This window comes from Vombatus ursinus, unplaced genomic scaffold (genome assembly GCF_900497805.2).
Source record: "Vombatus ursinus unplaced genomic scaffold, bare-nosed wombat genome assembly UNPS02006779.1, whole genome shotgun sequence".
Lineage (NCBI taxonomy): Eukaryota > Metazoa > Chordata > Mammalia > Diprotodontia > Vombatidae > Vombatus > Vombatus ursinus.
The window spans coordinates 12021171-12039240 of NW_020946557.1; the positions used below are offsets into that span (position 1 = coordinate 12021171).

The 18070-nt window shown below is 37.5% G+C and overlaps 1 protein-coding gene and 1 pseudogene across 2 annotated transcripts in view; one reads left to right on the top strand and one right to left on the bottom strand.

The window, feature by feature from the left end:
• Window positions 1-18070, bottom strand: part of TBC1D32 (TBC1 domain family member 32) — a 232465-nt gene that overhangs the window by 204143 nt on the left and 10252 nt on the right. For both annotated transcript variants that reach the window (XM_027848616.1, XM_027848617.1), the window contains exons 4-6: window positions 13798-13975; window positions 9178-9246; window positions 809-934 (exon numbers count right to left, since the gene is read on the bottom strand). In XM_027848616.1, coding sequence (XP_027704417.1) covers window positions 809-934; window positions 9178-9246; window positions 13798-13975 — 373 coding nt within the window. The remainder of the gene's footprint in view (window positions 1-808; window positions 935-9177; window positions 9247-13797; window positions 13976-18070) is intronic.
• On the top strand, window positions 5247-5815 carry LOC114033168 (annotated as a pseudogene).

Consider the following 18070-nt stretch of genomic DNA (forward strand, 5'->3'; position numbering starts at 1 on the left):
TTCAGGCTCTTCTGGTTCCCTTCCCTACTGCTTGCAAATGTCCTCATGTATCCTCCATCCTCAAAAAACCCTTCACTTGATCCTTCCATCTCATCTAAACTACTGTCTTATGTCTCTTCTGCCATTTGTGGCTAAAGTCCTAGAGAAGGTCATCTGCAATAGGTATCTCTACTTCTCCTTTCATTCTCTTCTTAACCCCCTACAATTCAGCTTCGGAAGTCAACATTCCTCTGAAACTGCTCTTTCCAAAATTACTAATGTTCTCCTAATTGTCAAATCCATTGACCTTTTCTCAATCCCTACCTTTCCAGCCTTCTTGTATTTTACTCCCTGCCACAGACTCTTCAATCCAGTGACATTTGCCTCCTTGTTATTCCACAACCAAGACTCTCCATCTCTCCATTCTGGGCATTTTCTCGAGCTATCGTTCATACCTGGAATGCTCTCCCTCCTCATCTCATCCTACTAAATTCTTGGGTTTTCTTTAAGTCCCAACTAAAATCCCATCTTCTACAAGAAGCCTTTCCCAACCATCTTAATTCTAGTGCTTTCCCTATGTTAATTATTTCCTATTTATTTTCTATATAACTTGTCTGTATATATTTGTTTTCTTGTTGTCTCATTATATTGTGAGCTCCTTGAGGGAAAGGACTGTTGTTTGCTTCATATTGTATAACCTCAGCATTCAGCACATCATTCTCCTGAGCTACTCATTTATAGAAATATGAATATAGAAAGAATGAAATAGTTTATTTTACATAATAAAGGGATTTAACTTTAACATTTTTATAAATCAGTGTCTCCTTACATTAAATGCTGGATCAGGATCTGAAAGACATAATGTAAGTTTTTCACAAAGAGTAGTCCAGTTTTCACAATTTAATACATCAGAAGGAGGAGCAGAGCACAATGTTTGCATTGCTTCAAGTCGCACCTGTGACATCAGCAGGAAATTAAAAGAGATCCACACATTATATTAACATAAACCATTAGCACAGAACCAGTAAAATAAGCAACCTTCAATAAGCTACGGAATAGCTGAGTCTGAATAATTAATTTAGAATTTTCCTATAAAAGAAACCATATCTTCCTTTAAAAGGTAAGGCTTGCAAGTCAGCTTCTTATACATAGTAGTATGCGTGAAAAAGAAAAAAAGCAAAGGCATCCTTATGGTAAAGCAAGAGAAATCCCTTAATTGAAAATCAAGAGTACTAAAGTCTTCTAGACTACAATTCTAGTCAGCTAGAATTTTTTTTAAATTTACTTCTATAAGATATTGAATAATATCATCTTTTTCTCCAAGAAAGGGTAGAGAGGGAAAGGAGGGCAGAAAGGTTAGCTACAGCTTAGAAAACTAAGCTTATAATCTCTCACAAAACATTTATCACTAAACATCAATCCCTACTCAAGAGTCCAGTGGAAACAGTGGCATTCAAATGGTTGAAGCATGAGCACAGTAAAATTTATCTCCACTCATTGAACAATCCTAAAGCATATGATAATTCTAAGTATTATTGCAAATTCTTGTTCTAGTAAGGGTTTGAAAAAAAAACAGTAATATGCACAAGTTTGTAAAGTTTGAAAGTACCCTACAATAAAAAAAGATTAGTCCTCCTAAATGTTTTTTTGATTGGTGAATGAAAAAAAAAATCTCTGAAAAATATTTCGTGGCTTAACTCCTATATTCCGTGGAATTTTGTGCAATTATGCCAATAAATCTGCCCATATAAATGAAATGAATACTTTAAAAAATTTAATGCCCAGGGTCAGTTAGGTGGCACAGTGGATAGAGCACTGGCCCTGAAGTCAGGAGGACCTGAGTTCAAATCCGGCCTCAGACCAACCACTTGACACGTACTAGCTGTGTGACCTTGGGCAGGTCACTTAACCCCTATTGCCCCCCCCAAAAAAAATTAATGCCCAAATCAACAGAATATGAAACAGAGTACTTATTTAAATAATCCAACCTCAAAAAAAAAGTCAAGTTGATAAGCAAAAAAGCAAGTTAATAAGCATTTATTAAGAGTCTACTATGTGTCAGACATTATACTAAGTGCTAAGGAGATACAAAAAGAGGCAAAAAAATAGTCCCTGCCTTCAAGGAGCTCACAATCTAATATGGGAGAAAACATGAAAAGAAATATATACAAACAAGCTATATACAGAATAATTATGAAATAAATAAAAGAGGAAAGACATTAGAAATAAGAAGGCTTCCTATGGAATGTAAAGTTTTAGCTGAAAACTGAAGAAAGATAGGGAAGCTAATGAGGTAGAAATGAGGAGGGAGAGCATTCCAGGCATGGTGGATAGCTATAAAAAATGCACAGAGTGGAGAGATAGAGTGTCATGTTTGTAGAAGAGCAATGAACAAGCATCACTAGATAGAAAAATATGTGGCAGATAATAAGGTGTAAGAAGTCAGGGGATGGGGGAGGCAGGAGAGAGAGAGAGAGATTGAGGACTGGAATGTGTGAAGAATTTTGAATGCTAAACAAAAGACTGTGTATTTGATCCTGAAAGTGACAGAAAGCCATTAAAGTTTATTGAGTAGGGGGGTGATATGATCAGACCTGTTATTTACGAAAATCACTTTAGTCACTACATGGAGGATGAATTAGAGGGAGAGGAGACTTGAGACAGGCAGACCCACCAACAGACTATGGCAGTAATCCAAGCATGAATTGATAAGGGCCTACATAAGACTGGTGGCAGTGACAGAGAAGGGGGGAGGTGCATTCAAGAGATATTGCAAGTGAAATTGACAAGCCTTGGCAATACATTGGATATGAAGGATCAGAGAGTAAGGAGTTGAGGATGACACCTAGGTTGCAAGCTTGAGGGACTGGGAGACTAGTGGCTTCCTTGATAGTAATAATGAAGTTTAGTGGGAGGTAGGGTTTAGGAAGAAAGATAAATGAGTTCAGTTTTGGACATGCTGAGTTTAATATGCCTACAGGACATCCAGTTTAAGATGTTTGAAAGGCAACTGAAGATGTGAAATTGGAGGACCAGTGATGAAATTGGGACAGGATAAAAGGATTTGAGAATCATTAGCATAGAGATGATAATTGCTGCTATGTGTCCTTCATTCTCAAATAGGACCATGACACCAGGGAGGTGATGCCATGACATGAAAGTGAACTGGATTTAAGTGAGGAAGGGCTGTGCAAAGTCACCAGCCTCACTTTCTCCTCCAGAGCCATCTGGGTCCAGTGGCCAGATACAGATCAAGACAACTAGAGATAGTCAAGGATGCAATAGGGGACCTTGGCCTTTTCAAGTTAAAGTCTTTAACAGGTTTCAGTGTGACTGAGACAGCGCCCATTCAGTGATTAAGGCTTAATAAAAAAATGAGGCAAAGAATGGCCTCTTAAAAAAAAAATAGACCTAGGAGGGGAAGACCCTCAGAGGTTCTGGCCAAAACAGAAACAATTGTTACTGACATTCATTCTGAGCCAATCAGGGCCCAAACAGTGACCAAGTAGGGCTGAAGAAGACACTGAACTGAAGAAGACACAAGTTAAGTGACTTGCCCAGGGTCACATGACTAGTAAGAGTCCAAGGATGGATTTGAACCTAGGTCTTCCTAGCTCCAATCTAAGAACTCTATCCACTGTGCTACCTGCTGCCTCTATTCAACATAATACGCAGGAGCTCTGGTCACAGTACCAGTACATAGAGGGGTGCTTGTGGCCACAAATGCTCTTGCTCCTTCTAGACCTGTAAATGCATCTCAGGCACCCTGCTATCCTGTGGTCACAAGTCACAATGCTCCTCTCTTCTTCTCCACTCTGGAACACCCTGACACTAGGGCTCCTGCTCAGTCAAAAGCCTTGGGGCCATGGCCCAGAACTCTGTATGGGTGATGCAAAGGGTGCTACACCCAGTGCCAGCAAAGGGTCCCCTGTAATTTCCTTCTGACCATTTGCCCAAACCATCTACCATCTGTGTGCTGAGAGCTCCTGAGGCTGCTGTCCTGCTGACACAGCTGCCTCCAAAATGTGGCCTGCACTACCTGTGCTGTATTTCCTGGGCTTACCACCACCCTGGTGAGACAGACCTTTCTTGACAACCTCCTAAGTTGTCTTGGGCTAGAAAATTGTTTCACACTCTAAATTTTTGTGGTTGTTTAACTGTACGAGGGAAGGTTCTACCCTAGGACGTAGTTATGAGGAAGTGAGGTAAAAAAAAAAAAGCACGAATAAATCATTTAGAATATGTTTTGGGAGGGGGCGGAGCCAAGATAAAGGATTAGAAGCAACCCGGCTGAATTCTCTCAACACTCTCCTCCCAACAACTTTAAGACAACGCCTCAAATCAAATTCTGGAGTAGCAGGACCCCAAAAAAGGTCAGGTCACAATATTTTTCCAGCCTAAGAAAATTTAGGAGGTCAGCAGGAGAAGTTTGTGACACTGGGATGGAAGCTTTTACGGAGCCTACACAGATGGAGGAATTTAACTACTGCCCATAGTGGGCAGTTCCAAAGTGGAGAAGAGTGTTCAGGGTTAGTCACAAGGGAGCAGGAGCCTTGGGCACAGTTCTAAGGCAAAGAGAATGCTAACACTCATGGCTGCAGGGGACCAGGGTCTTCCTGGATAAAGAGCAGAGTGTGGACCAGAACAGCAGTGATCATACCTCTCCCAAGATCACACAACCTTGGAGGCACCAACCCCACCCCCACACCCCTGCCCCTGAACTAGCTCTGACAACAGCAGCATAAAAAAACCTGAAGTTTGGCACAGTGACTCCCCAACCCAGGTGAGCAGAATTCAACTTTAAAATAAAATTCAAAGTCAAGAAATTAACTGGAAAATGAGCAAACAACAACAACAAAAAAAAAAATAGCTATAAGCAAAGCCTCAAAGAAAAAATGCTAACTGGACCCATGCCCAACCAGAATTTTTAGAAGTATCAAAGAAAGAGGTAAGAATGATAGAAGAAAAACTGGGAAAAGAAATGAGAGTTACGGTGAAAAAATTATGAAAAGAGAATGAATAGCTTGGTAGAAGAGGCACAAAAAATAACACTTTAAAAAAGTCAGAATTTCCTTAATGGTAAAAGAGGCACAAAAGTTCATTGAATAAAAGAACTCCTTAAAAAAAGAATTAGCCAACTGTAAAAAAGAAGTACAAAATCTCACTGAAGAAAGTAAGTCCTTAAAAATTAGAGGTGGAGCCTTCCCAGTCTGCCCCACAGCATGTCGGTCTTTCCTAGTTGGGCCAGTATTCAATAGGGTGCCAGCATGGGAGTTGACATTCACCACAACAAGGACCAGAAAGTCTGGTGCAAGGAGCCCAAGAGCCAGGACATCTACCCGCAGCTGCTGGTGAAGCTCTACCAGTTCCTGGCCCGCTGAACCAACTCGACCTTCCACAAGGTTGTAATGAAAAGGCTGTTCATGAGCTGGACCAACCAGCCCCTCCCCCGTTCTTGTCCTAAATGATCAGGAAAATGAAGCTGCCAAGCAGGAAGAACAAGACAGCTGTTGTTGTTAGGACCATGACAGATGATGTGAGGATCCAGGATGTCCCCAAGCTGAAGGTGTGTGCCCTTCATGTTACCAGCAATGCCTGGAATTGCACCCTCAAGGCTTGTTGGAAGATTCTCACCTTTGACCAGCTGGCCATGAGTTCGCCCAAGGGCCAGGGCACTGTCTTGCTGTCTGGTCCCTGTAAGGGCCACGAGGTATACAGGCATTTTGGGAAGGCACCAGGCACTCCCCACAGCCACATCAAACCATATGTCTGATCCAAGGGTTGAAAGTTCAAGCAAGCCAGGGGCCACCATGGCAGCCGAGGCTACAAAAACTAACTTCATTCCTCCTTATTATATTAAAGATTTTTGGACAAAAAAAAAAAATTAGAGTTGGGCAAGTGGAAGATAATGACTCCATGAGACATCAAGAAACAATAAGATAGTCAAAAGAATGAAAAAAAAATAAAAGAAAATGTGAAATATCTAATAAGAAAATCAAATGATCCAGGAAAAAAGATTAAGGAAAGATAATTTAAGAATTATTGGATTACCTGAAAGCCATAATCAAAAAAAGAACCTGGACATCAATTTTAAAGGAATTATTAAGGAAAACTGCCACAATATTTTAGATCCAGAAGATAAAATCAAAATTGAAAGAATCCACCCCTCGCCTTATGAAAGAGATCCCAAATGAAAATTTCCAGGAATATTACAGCCAAATTCCAGAAGATACTTCAAGCAGCAAGAAAGAAACAATTCAAATACTGTGGAGCCAAAGTCATGATCAAATAGCAGCTTCCACATTAAAGGAGCAGAAGACCTGAATTATGATATTATGGAAGGCAAAAGAGCTAGAATTACAACCAAAAATTACCTACCCAGAAAAACTGAGCATAATCCTTCAGGGGAAAAAAAAAGTGGACATTTAATGAAACAGAGGACTTTCAAGCATTCCTGATGAAAAGACTGAATAGGAAATTTGACATTTAAACACAAGACTCAAAAGAAGCATAAAAAGTTAAACAAGAAAAAGTAATCATAAGAGTCTCAATAAAGATAAACTATTTAAATTTCCATATGGGAAGGTGATCCATATAACTCCTAAGAACTTTATCATTATAAGGACAGTTAAAAGGAATTTACATAGAGAGAGCATGGATGTGAGTTGATTATGTTGCAATAATCTCCAAAAAAATAAAAACAAATAGCAAAGAGGTGTGAACCCTGGGAGAAGAGGAAAGACACAGGTAGTATGGAAAAAATTTTCTCACATAAAAGCATACAAAGAAGAGCTTTTACAGTGGAGGGGAAAAGCATGGTGGGGGTGGGAAGAGGAGCATGGCAGGCAATGGGTGAACCTCACTCTCATCAGAATTGGTTAAAAGAGGAAAGAATCTATATAAACAGTTATGTATAAAATTATAATATACCCAATAGAGAAACAGGAGAAGAAAGAAATCATAGAAAGGGGGTGTGGGATGACTAAAGGGAGGGCAAATTAAGAAAGGCAATGGTTAGAAATAAAATAGATTTCTGAGCAAGGATACAATAAAAAGAAAGCATGAAGAAGAAAATGGGATGTAGGGAAATGCACAGTAATCACAACTGTGAATGTGAATGGAATGAGCTCACCCATAAAACAGAAGCAGGTAGAAGAATGGATTATTAACCAGAATCCAACCATATGTTGTCTACAAGAGAAGTGCTTGAAACAGAAAGATACAGACAGAGTTAAAATAAAGGGTTGGAGCAGAATAATGTGCTTCAGCTGAGCATAAATAAATAAATAAATTCAGGAGTAGCAATTAAGATCTCAGACAAAACAAAAGCAAAAATAGACCTAATTAAAAGGGATAATGAGGGTAACTACATTTTATTAAAAGGTACCATAGAAAACAAAGCAATATCAAAAAGTCCTACAGCAAGTTTTTCTCATAAAGACTTCATTTCTTAAATATATATGGAGTATAGAACTGAGTCAAATTTATAAAAATACGAGATATTTCCCAACTGATAAATGGTCAAAGGATATAAACAGGCAATTTTCAGAAGAAAAAATCAAAGCTATCTATAGTCATATAAAAAAATGCCCCAAATCACTATTGCTTAGAGAAAGGCAAATTAAAACAACTCTGAAGTACTACCTCACACCTATTAGAAATGAACTCCAGAAGGGATGAGGAAAAATAAGGTACACTAATGAATTGTTGGTAGAATAGTAAACTGAGGGCAGCTAGGTGGCACAGTAGCTACAGCACCGGCCCTGAAGTCAGGAGGACCTGAGTTCAAATCTGGCCTCAGATCAAATACTTGACACTTACTAGCTGTGTGACCCTGGGCAAGTCACTTAACCCCAATTGCCTAAAAAAAAAAACAAAAAACAAAAAAAAACAAGGAATAGTAAACTGGTCCAACCATTCTGGAGAACAGTTTGGAACTAGGCACAAAAGGCTATAAAACTGTGCATATTCTTTGACCCAACAATACCACTACTAGGTGTGTATTCCAGAGAGATCAAAGAAAATGAAAAGGAATTATATGTACAAAAATGTTAACAGCAATTCTTTTTGTGGTGGCAGAGAATTGGAAATAGAAGGAATGCTCATGAATTGGTGAATGGCTGAACAAGTTGTAGCATCTGACTGTGATGGAGTACTATCATGCTTAGGGAAACAATGATGAGCACGGTTTCGGAAAAACATGTCAAAACCTTTAAGAACTGATGCAAAGTGAAGTGGTAAGAATGGGGAGATCATTGTGCACAGTAACAAAATGTTATAATAATTATCAACTGTGAAAAACTGGGCTACTCTGATCAATACAGTGATTCAAGACAATTACAAGGGACTCAAGATAAAAAAATGCTATCCATTTCCAGAAAAAGAACTGATGAAGTCTGGGTGCAAATTGAAGTATATATTTTTTCAATTTCTTTATTTTTCTTGCTTCTTTTTAAAAAATAAGGCTAATATAGAAATATGTTTTATATGATTTCACATGCATAACTGATATATTATGTCCCTTCTCAGTGACTGGGGAAGGTAGCAGGAGGGAAGGAGAGAATTTGGAACTCAAAATTTAAAAAGAAAACAATGTTAAAAATAATTAATTAACTGAAAAAAAGAAAGAAAGAAAGAAATATGCACTGGCTAATTCATGGGATCTGTAGAATGACTCACAATGTCCTTTAATCATCCTATTATATTAAAAGAACAATTCCAACCACCTGGGAAAGACATAGTTGCAAGAGTTGCATGTAGCTCAGGTCTTTAGATAAGCAAATCAGAAACTAAAGGTGAAGATAAACCCTTCTTGGTGGGGAATTATGGATGTGAAATACTGCATGTATTATCACACTTGGTTTGCATATTGATTACTTTTCTTGAACTATTTTTTTCTTTTTTTTTCTTTACAAGGGATGGTTTCACGGAGGGAAGGAGGAATATACTAATTAAATTGACATTAAAATATTTACATATACATGTAAATATAAATAATATTAGCATACTTTTCTGAATCCTATTATTTCTTTCTAAGAAACTGCCTTAAAAATCCTAAATGATCTTAATTTGAAAGCAGGCACATCTGATAAGAAAAATCAGAACTACTCTAAGGCTGGTTATGATGAAATTACTATCTTGCTTTCATCATGTCTATAATTCAGAAAAGTTTTATGAATGTTCTTCCTTTAAACATACCTCTTTAGGTTGCCCAGGGTCCAGTTGTTCTAAAAGTAATTGTAATTTTCCTTGACTAAATTTATAACTCTGAAAAATATATTAAACACATGAAAAAATTTAACTTATTTAGTATCCTCATGATCAGTGCTTTAAAAACTAGAATTTCTAGGCATAAAATGAAATGAAGAAAAATAAAATGAGCTATCTTTACTTCCAAAGACAGATAACTGAGAAGTCTATGGAACACAGTTTCATCTTGCATATGAATACCATCAATGCATTTTTTTTAATTACAGTATATAGAAAGCTACTAGATCAAGATGTTATCATACTCATACTATTTTTGTCCCAACAAATCTGTGACACAAAAGTGATAAACACAAACACCACTTAAGAAAATAGCTAAAATCCAAACATATAAGGTTCTAGGCATTTCTATGGTTTTTTTGGTTATTGCAGGTGGTGGTGGTGGTTTACGTTAATCCTTTCTTTGTCCTTTTATTTCCATTTCTCTCCCACACTTTGATAACTCAAATTCCTTAGAGAAAGGATGGTCATCAGAAGACAGGTTTATAGTAGACCACAAGCACTTTAAAAGCAGGGTTCAAATCATGCCTCTGGGACTAAATGTGTGACTTTAGGCAAGTCACTTAACCTCTCTAGGTCTTTTTTCTCATTTGTAAAATGGGGGGATTAGAGTAGACGGATTCTGAGGGCCTTCCTGTCTCTAAATCTATTAACTCAAAAGACTTGGATGTACAAAGACAGAGGATGGGGTGGGGAAAGATGAAATTGTACATCTGAGTAATTGGAAGGACTCCCCAGAAAAACAGGAAAGTTTAGAGGAAGGACAGATTAGGGGTACAGGAGTTCCAATTTGGATATATTGAGGTTTGGGTGCCTGCAAAACACCTGAGTAGAGATACCTAGCAAATAGTTGGTAATAAAGGACTACAGTCCAGAAGAGAGATTAGTTTTGCTTATATAAACTGGCAGTCATATGCACAGAAATGATAAATGAACTCATAATATTTTCTGAAATCACCAAGGTAGAGAGCCTATAGAGAGGAGTTTCTTTTTTTTTCTTAATAATTTTGTAACATACACTTTCTGTTTCTCTGAGGTTTCACCAGACTGCCAGAGGGGTCCGTGGCAAAAACACAGTTAAGAACCCCTGACTGAAAACATCAACAGTGAAGCAATTCAGTTTCTCTAGTAGTATGCCCACTTGTTGCTTATTCAACAAGAATCTCAGATTTAGATTATTTTCAGTTAAGTTTATGAATATCATAGATCTAGAACTAGAAAGGCCCTTAGAAGTCATTTAGCTGAATGGTCGCATTTAACAAAGGAGGCAACTGAGGTCCAAAGAATTTAAGTGATTTGCCCAAGGTCCTGTGATTCGAAACTCAGTGCACATTCCACTGCACCAAACTGTCTAAAAATTGATTCTTAGCACCCTTGGCTTCTTTCTCAGTATTTGGCTACTATTACTGCAGAATTAAAAGGGGTTCACACAGAGCTGAGAGTGATTTTAGATTTTTTTGCCATGGCCAAAGAATCCATCACCAAGTGGTAAATCTACTGATGATGAACCTCTTCATGATTATCCAGGCTGATTTTCACAAAGCAGACATAGCCTGGGTCAAATTCAAAGCTTTTCCAACATGACAGAATTTGCCAGGACTTAAATTCTACTTGTATAGCCTTCAGGAATGCAGGCTCAAGACCACAGAATGGTAAAACATTAGAGTAGAACTCTGTGGATATGAGGTCTATAAATAAAAATCTAATCAAATAATTATCACTTTCCTCCTCTTAATAAGAACAGATTCAATAACAACTTAACATTCAAATATATAGTTTGAAAAGATGCTGAGGGTAACATGACAAGGAAAATGGCTTCATTAAATAATTAATGTACTTAATTAACATTTGTTCACTTGTCTAAACAGAGCGTCTTGGACTATAAAGGCTTAAATGCAGCTTGCTTTGACTAGCAAAGAAGTAGGGAACCTGCAGCCTCGAGGCCACATATGGCCTTCTAGGTCCTTGGGTGCAGCCTTTTGACTCAGTCCAAGTTTTACCAAATAAATCCTTTTATTAAGGGGATTTGTTCTGTGAAGTTTGGATTCAGTCAAAGCACCTCACTTGAGGACCTAGAAGGCCACATGTGGCCTCAAGGTCTCAGGTTCCCCACCCTTGGACTAGCACCTCATAAAATACTATATACATAGACAGAAATTTCTCATGAAGATAATGCAATGATGATGGCAAACAATATAAAAAAGAGGAAAATAACTGGCCAGTGTAAGCATCCATAATTAATAATTCTTGGATCTAAATGAGTTTAGCATTGAAATTTATTTTGTTTTTTTGGAAACTGATTCTCCCTAGCTTGCCCCAACTAGAGGTACAGTAGTCACTCAAGGGCCCAATCCCACTGTCAATCAACATGGGAGTTTTTACCTGCTTTATTTCTAATTTGGGATGGTTTGCCCTCGCTTTGGCAGCCTGATGGTCTTCCACTCCTAATGGCTCACTATATTGGTGCTAGATTTAGCCTAAAGACTCAATTGGCTTTAACTCTACTGCAGTTCAGCACTACAAACTCAAAGAGATTCACCAGCCTCAGTCTACCCAGTAGCAGGGCCTACAGGTATGTGCCACCACAACCAGTCCTATTAAAGCTTCTCACTTGGGAAAGCTAGGTGGTGCAGTGGATGGGGGCATTGGCCTTAGAGTCAGGAGTTCAAGTTCAGCCTCAGACACATGATACTCATTAGCTGTACGTGACCTCGGGTAAGTCACTTAACCCCAATTGCCTTGGGGGAAAAAAAAAGCTTCTCACTGAGCTAAAGAATCAAAATGTCTTATATTCAGCAATAGTACTATTTAAAAGTTATCCATAAAGAATATTGTGTGTAATCTTTTCCCCAAGGAATCATGGAATCAATTACTTCATTTCAATATGAGATGAGGAATATTCTCATAACCATTAACTTAAATTGTTTCCAGAATATAACTATGTATTCTCCAACTGCAAATATTTATCACTACCATAATTCATTTGAACAAGGAAGCTCTCAATTTTGGTGATATTGCCATCTGAAATTTTTATGATTTGCTTTAAAATTTTATAAACTACTTAAAACATGACAATATGAAGAAGTGAAGAAAATTATTATTTTTTTTCTTAATATCATTTATGTAGGAAACAAAGATAAGGAAGGTTTAGGTATAAACCTGTCCAATCACATAATTACCACTTTCATCTTCTCAATAAGAACAGATTCAAAAACAACTAAATAATCAAATATATATGTTGAAAAGACAGTGAGGGGGGCAGCTAGGTGGTGCAGTGGATAGAGCACCGGCCTTGAAGTCAAGAGGACCTGAGTTCAAATCCGGCCTCAGACCAAACACTTGACACTTACTAGCTGTGTGACCCTGGGCAAGTCACTTAACCCCAACTGCCTTAAAAAAAAAAAAAAAAAAAGACAGTGAGGGTCACATGACAAGCAAGATAGCATATCAGTCATTGTCTTCAATCCTATGGAACCTGCCAATCCTAAAAAAAGAATTATACCTGTTATACATTGAATAACTACAGTTAAATTCACAGAAGAAGAAAAAGACAGAATCATCAGTAAGGTCAAATTTTTTTATGAGTTAATACCAGAAAATGCATATACTTAAGAGTGCTCACTCCATCCCCCTCACCCCAACAGCCTCCCTGTGCTAAACACACTCACAGGCTTATGCAGCCTAGTCCAAGGTTAAAGACTCTCACTGCTACAGTGACTTTGCCCAAATACCCTCTGTGCCCCACCATCCTGCATAAAGTATCAGACAGACACTCTTTAAGCCCAGCCAATCAGAGAAATCTAGCAGAATGGAAACTGACTACCACCTAACCCCAGGGCACAGGTTCCAAAGAAGCATATGAAAAGACTAGTCCTGGCCTTGGATTGTCAGGGTAAAAACTCCTGGAAATGACATGTGGTAGTCAGTCAATTTATAAATGTTGAAAAAAGGAATGTGACTAAAAGTAATCAAGTAAAAAATCTAATTAAGATAAGAAATGTGAGAACGTGTAACTAACTTACCTACTCTGTATACAGATTATGTCTCAAAATTCTTTCAACCAACAGTAAAATATTTTTTTTGTTTACTAAAACTAGCTCTTGCATTTGCTCTACTGAAGTGGACTCTACAGGGGAGTACTACAGGAGAAGTGAAAGGGGGAAGAGCTAGGAATCCTGGTTTCGTCATACTCTCAGCTTCATTTAAAACAACATTTCTCCAGCCTCAAACAGGGATCTTTCCATTCAACTTCCCTAAACTGTAAGCAATCCTTATTATCTCAGTTAGGAATCCAAGATTTTAAAGGCTAAGGCTTAAATTCCAGTCTCTGATCTTCTAGTTCCACTCTAGCTAAGTATTAAAGTCTGCCTTGGTTCTGATTTAAATCCCACAGATGAAGGTTCTGTTGTTTTCAGAGTAGCCAGGAGAATTGCGATTTTTTGGCACCTACAAAACTTAATTATATTTATAACTTCCATTAATCAAATTTTTACTGTTTATATGAAGTTCAACATTTATTTCATGGCATGAATGAAAAACTAAACAACATACCTGATTAAATGAAGAGTCACTGTCAGAGCAATTGTCAGTGCAATAATTACTGCATTTCCCCTTTACAGTTTTCTTCTGCATCTCTTTATTTCGTATCTGATCTTCTTCAAATCTGTTAATTAAAGATTCCACCACAACCATCATGATGTTCTTCAGGGAATGCATCATTTCTTTATACCTTTGAAAGTTAAGAGTTCCATTACTACTTTTGTTAAAGAGTAAAGCCATTAGTTAAGTGGATCAAATGAAAAACTGTAAACAAGACACTTATTTCAAAGTATTTTTATTTCACTTAATAAAAAAATTGTTAAAATGCCCTCAGAAACAAAAATATTGTTTGAAGGAGCCACAGATATAAACCTAAATTACTCTGATTTCTCTGAAAAAGGAAACTTGGTATTGGCAATAATCGCAGATATATTTTACAATTAGCAAAAAATCAGAATTCATGTGTAATCAATTTAGTTTCTTTGGCTTCACAGACAAGAATAGCAAATTTCATAGATTTCTGGCATGGGTGATGCTAAAAGACAACTGAAACTTATTGTTGCTTGCTCTCATTCCTCTGTTTTATTTTTCTTTCTGCCCTTTTTCTTCCTTGCTCCTTTCTTTCTGTCAACTCCTTTTCTTTTACCTTTCCCTAGGGTTTGTCTGCCCTGACTATTATTTATGTCTCCTAGGCATTCCCAATCACAGGGTAATAACTGAGCCATATAGTATAATTTGAGTATAACCAAAGCTGTCAATCAAAGGAGTCAAGTAAAGACTAGACGACCATTTGTCAGGAATGCTGTAGAAAGGAGGTTGGAGTGGAGAGCCTGTGAGGTCCTTTCAATCTCTTAAAGCCTACAGTTAATTAAGATATAAGCTTGGTTTCTCCACTTAGTTGGTGAAGACTTTCAAATCATTCATAACTAATGGGATGAAGGGCAGCAAGGAAACTTACACAAACATAGTCATAAAATTTTAGAGCTCTACAGCACCTCAGAGATCACCTAGTTCGACACTTTTATTTTATAGATGAGGAAAATCCCTATTTTAAATAAACATACTGGAAAATTTAATTATATGTACTGCATACATAAGTAGAAGCATGAGGGTGAATTAATGTGCAAAGTGATAAATCAGTATTCTTCAAGCTCTAAAAGCATAGGTCCCCAAAGTGGATGATACTGCCCCCTGGGGGGCGGCTGGACCGATCCAGGGAGCGGTAGTAGCTTCCAGTGACACAAATTTCAAAAAATTGTTACAGGGTTAAAGAAAGTAGATTTCCAGGGGGGCGGTGAGTATTTTTTTAAGGGGGCAGTAGGCCAAATAAGTTTGGGAACATCTGCTCTAAAGGATCAAGGTTTGTCATATACAAAAAAGGGAAATTCTACCTAAAATGCAGAAAGCCTAAATAAGGTCTAGCTGACTAAGTGGAAAAAAAAAAAAAAAATTTTATGTTCCTGTTTGCCTGAATTGCCTAAGGATTCTCAGGTACCAAGTGACTAAGTATTTCAAAATCTAAGATCATGAATCTGATTAAAATAGAAAGGAAAACTGGGACTAGGAATTCAGGCAGACCTTAAGAAGGCGAAAGGACCAAATAAACTTTTAATCAAAGTAAAAGGCAAAAAACAGCAACAGTATCTGAAATCCTCAGCAATCTAAAATTTTCTTTTTAGACCTATTATAAACCTTTTTCCACATAAAACCTTTAAAACCTGTGCTTCTGATATGTAAGAAAATGGCAATCTGCTTCCTTCCTCTTTTCTTTCTTTTCCTTTTCTGAAGGTAGGGTCAGAAACCAAATAGCCCTAAAGAAGTTACTGGTGGAGGGGGAGAGGGTATAACCCTGAATAAATAAGAGTTGCCTGAATTAGAATGCATAAACACCCTTTGCAAAGTTAGCACAAAGCTAGTGGAAAAAAAAAATCCAGAAAAGGAAACAGGATAGGGTCACCATAAGTACATTTCTCCAAATACAAGGGACAAAAACTAAGTGAAAAAAAGATAGAACACATACTAAATATAAAAAAAACAAATGAAAATCACAGTTTTATACAACTTCCCTAATCACTATGTGGGGTAAACCAAGAAAGGAAATATGCAAATAGGTGAATTTTAAGTTCAAAGAGCTATCTGCAAAAAAATTGTAAATATGTTTAATAAGAATATGATTTGTAATTTATAAATGCAAAGTATGTTTACTACAACATTATGCTTGACTAATTTTTTACAAAATTGGAAAAAAATTAATGTAGAAAGAAAACTAATGTACAGTTCTTCTTTACATGCTTTCATGTATAGATCACAAAATAAATGACACTCATTAAAAAAGTTACCTGACTCAGCTGAGGTAATTATCATTGTACACACACATTCACACATGGATGAAATAAAATAAAATTAGAATGGCTTATCCACAGCTAAACAATAATTTGCTAACAATACTGAAAATAACTCTGAGGTCTTGATTTCACCCTGTCATTTTAGCTATTAAAACAGTGTAAAAATCTTAACTAATAAAATGTTTTCATCATTTCATTTAGAATGATACTCTAATATTGCTAGAAATAGACTGCTAGGAAAGAACATCACTTTTTTTTTCCCCTATGTCCAAAAAAACTCAGTGGGGAAAAAAAATAAAGAAAATTCACATCCTAAAATGTTTATCTCAATATTTTTAATACTTTTACTCCCAAAGCAACTACCCTACTACAGGCCCTCTGCACTATTTAATTGGAATATTAAAAGAACATTTGTAAAGTTAATAATAGCTAATATTTATATAGTGTCTACTACATTCCAGGCACTGTGCTGAAGTACTTTGTAAATATCTCATTTGATCCTCCTGGGGTTGTTGTGACATAGGTGCTATTGTTGCTGCTGTTCAGTTGTTTTCACTTGTGAACAACTCTTTGTGACCCCATTTGGGGTTTTCTTGGCAAAGATACTGGAGTGGTTTGCCATTTCCTTCTCGAGCTTTTCACAGATGAGGAAACTGAGGAAAACAGGGTAAAGTGATTTGCCCAGGGGCACTCAGCTAGTAAGTATCTGAGGCTGGATTTGAACTCAAGTCTTCTAACTCCAGGCCCAGCACTCTGTAGTACTCAGGATAAATTCTTTTCTTTTTTTCTTTTTTTTCTTTTTCTTTTTCTTTGTAAGGCAATTGGGGTTAAGTGACTTGCCCTGGGTCACACAGCTAGTAAGTGTCAAATGCGTGGTCTGAGGCTGGATTTGAACTCAGGGTGGACTGATTCCAGGGCTGGTGCTCTATCCACTGTGCCACTCAGGATACGTTCTTGACTTCACTCTATTTCTACCCTCCAGCTCAACCTTTACACTAATGTCATAAAAAAATTCACTACTTATAGTCATGGACGTTTAACTGCTCCACTCAAAAATCCCTATAGTCAATTAAAACCTATCTGAACTCACTGCTCAAAGACTTGAAAAACTCCCTCCTATCATGCCTTCCTCATCCTAGAGATTCCTGAGAAATGGAGAGTTCCTGAACCCTTAGCTGTCATCATTTAAACCCTATTCTTTATCCCCTACTGCCTTATACCTTATTCCCATTCCTCTCAACCCAATTCCTGCAATGTCCCATTCTAAAACTACCTATTTCTTCCTCTGTGCTCTCTGGAATACTTACTCCAGAAGGCCACAAACCAGAATATAGAAGGAATGAGAAAGGAAATGATTTAAGAGCAAAGCAGGTTTGTGGGAAATCTCTGGACCTCTCAGTTCTTTTCACATCATTAACCTTGCACTAGCTATCCTTCCTTCCCCATCTTGACACTTGATGAAGTAAACTGGTTCAACTCTAAGCTGTCCTCTTCTCTTCCCACCTTCCCACCTTCTGATATCACCAATCCTGCCTCAGCCTTGGGTCACTCCCACTAACTACTGCCTTCATTCCTATACATGTGCTAATTAACACAACTTGAGAAAAATCACAAAACTGTACTACATGCACTAAAAATTTGTTACATAACCTAAACTGAGCAACAAGGCAATCTTTTTACACCTCTCTAATCAACTCACTATCCCTCTCACCAGAACAGCTCTTCCAAACCTTTTCATATTTCATGGCTCCCTCTTCCCCACACCATCTTGGATGAGAACCTCGTCTCATACATTACGAAAAAGTTGAGGACATTCACCAAGAGCTTTCTCTTCTCCGCTCTTCATATCAGATCACCAAATAAGATCACTGAGAATAAGGACTATGTCATATACCGATTTTGCATTCCTCATAGCTCTCAGGATCATGTTAAGCATACCT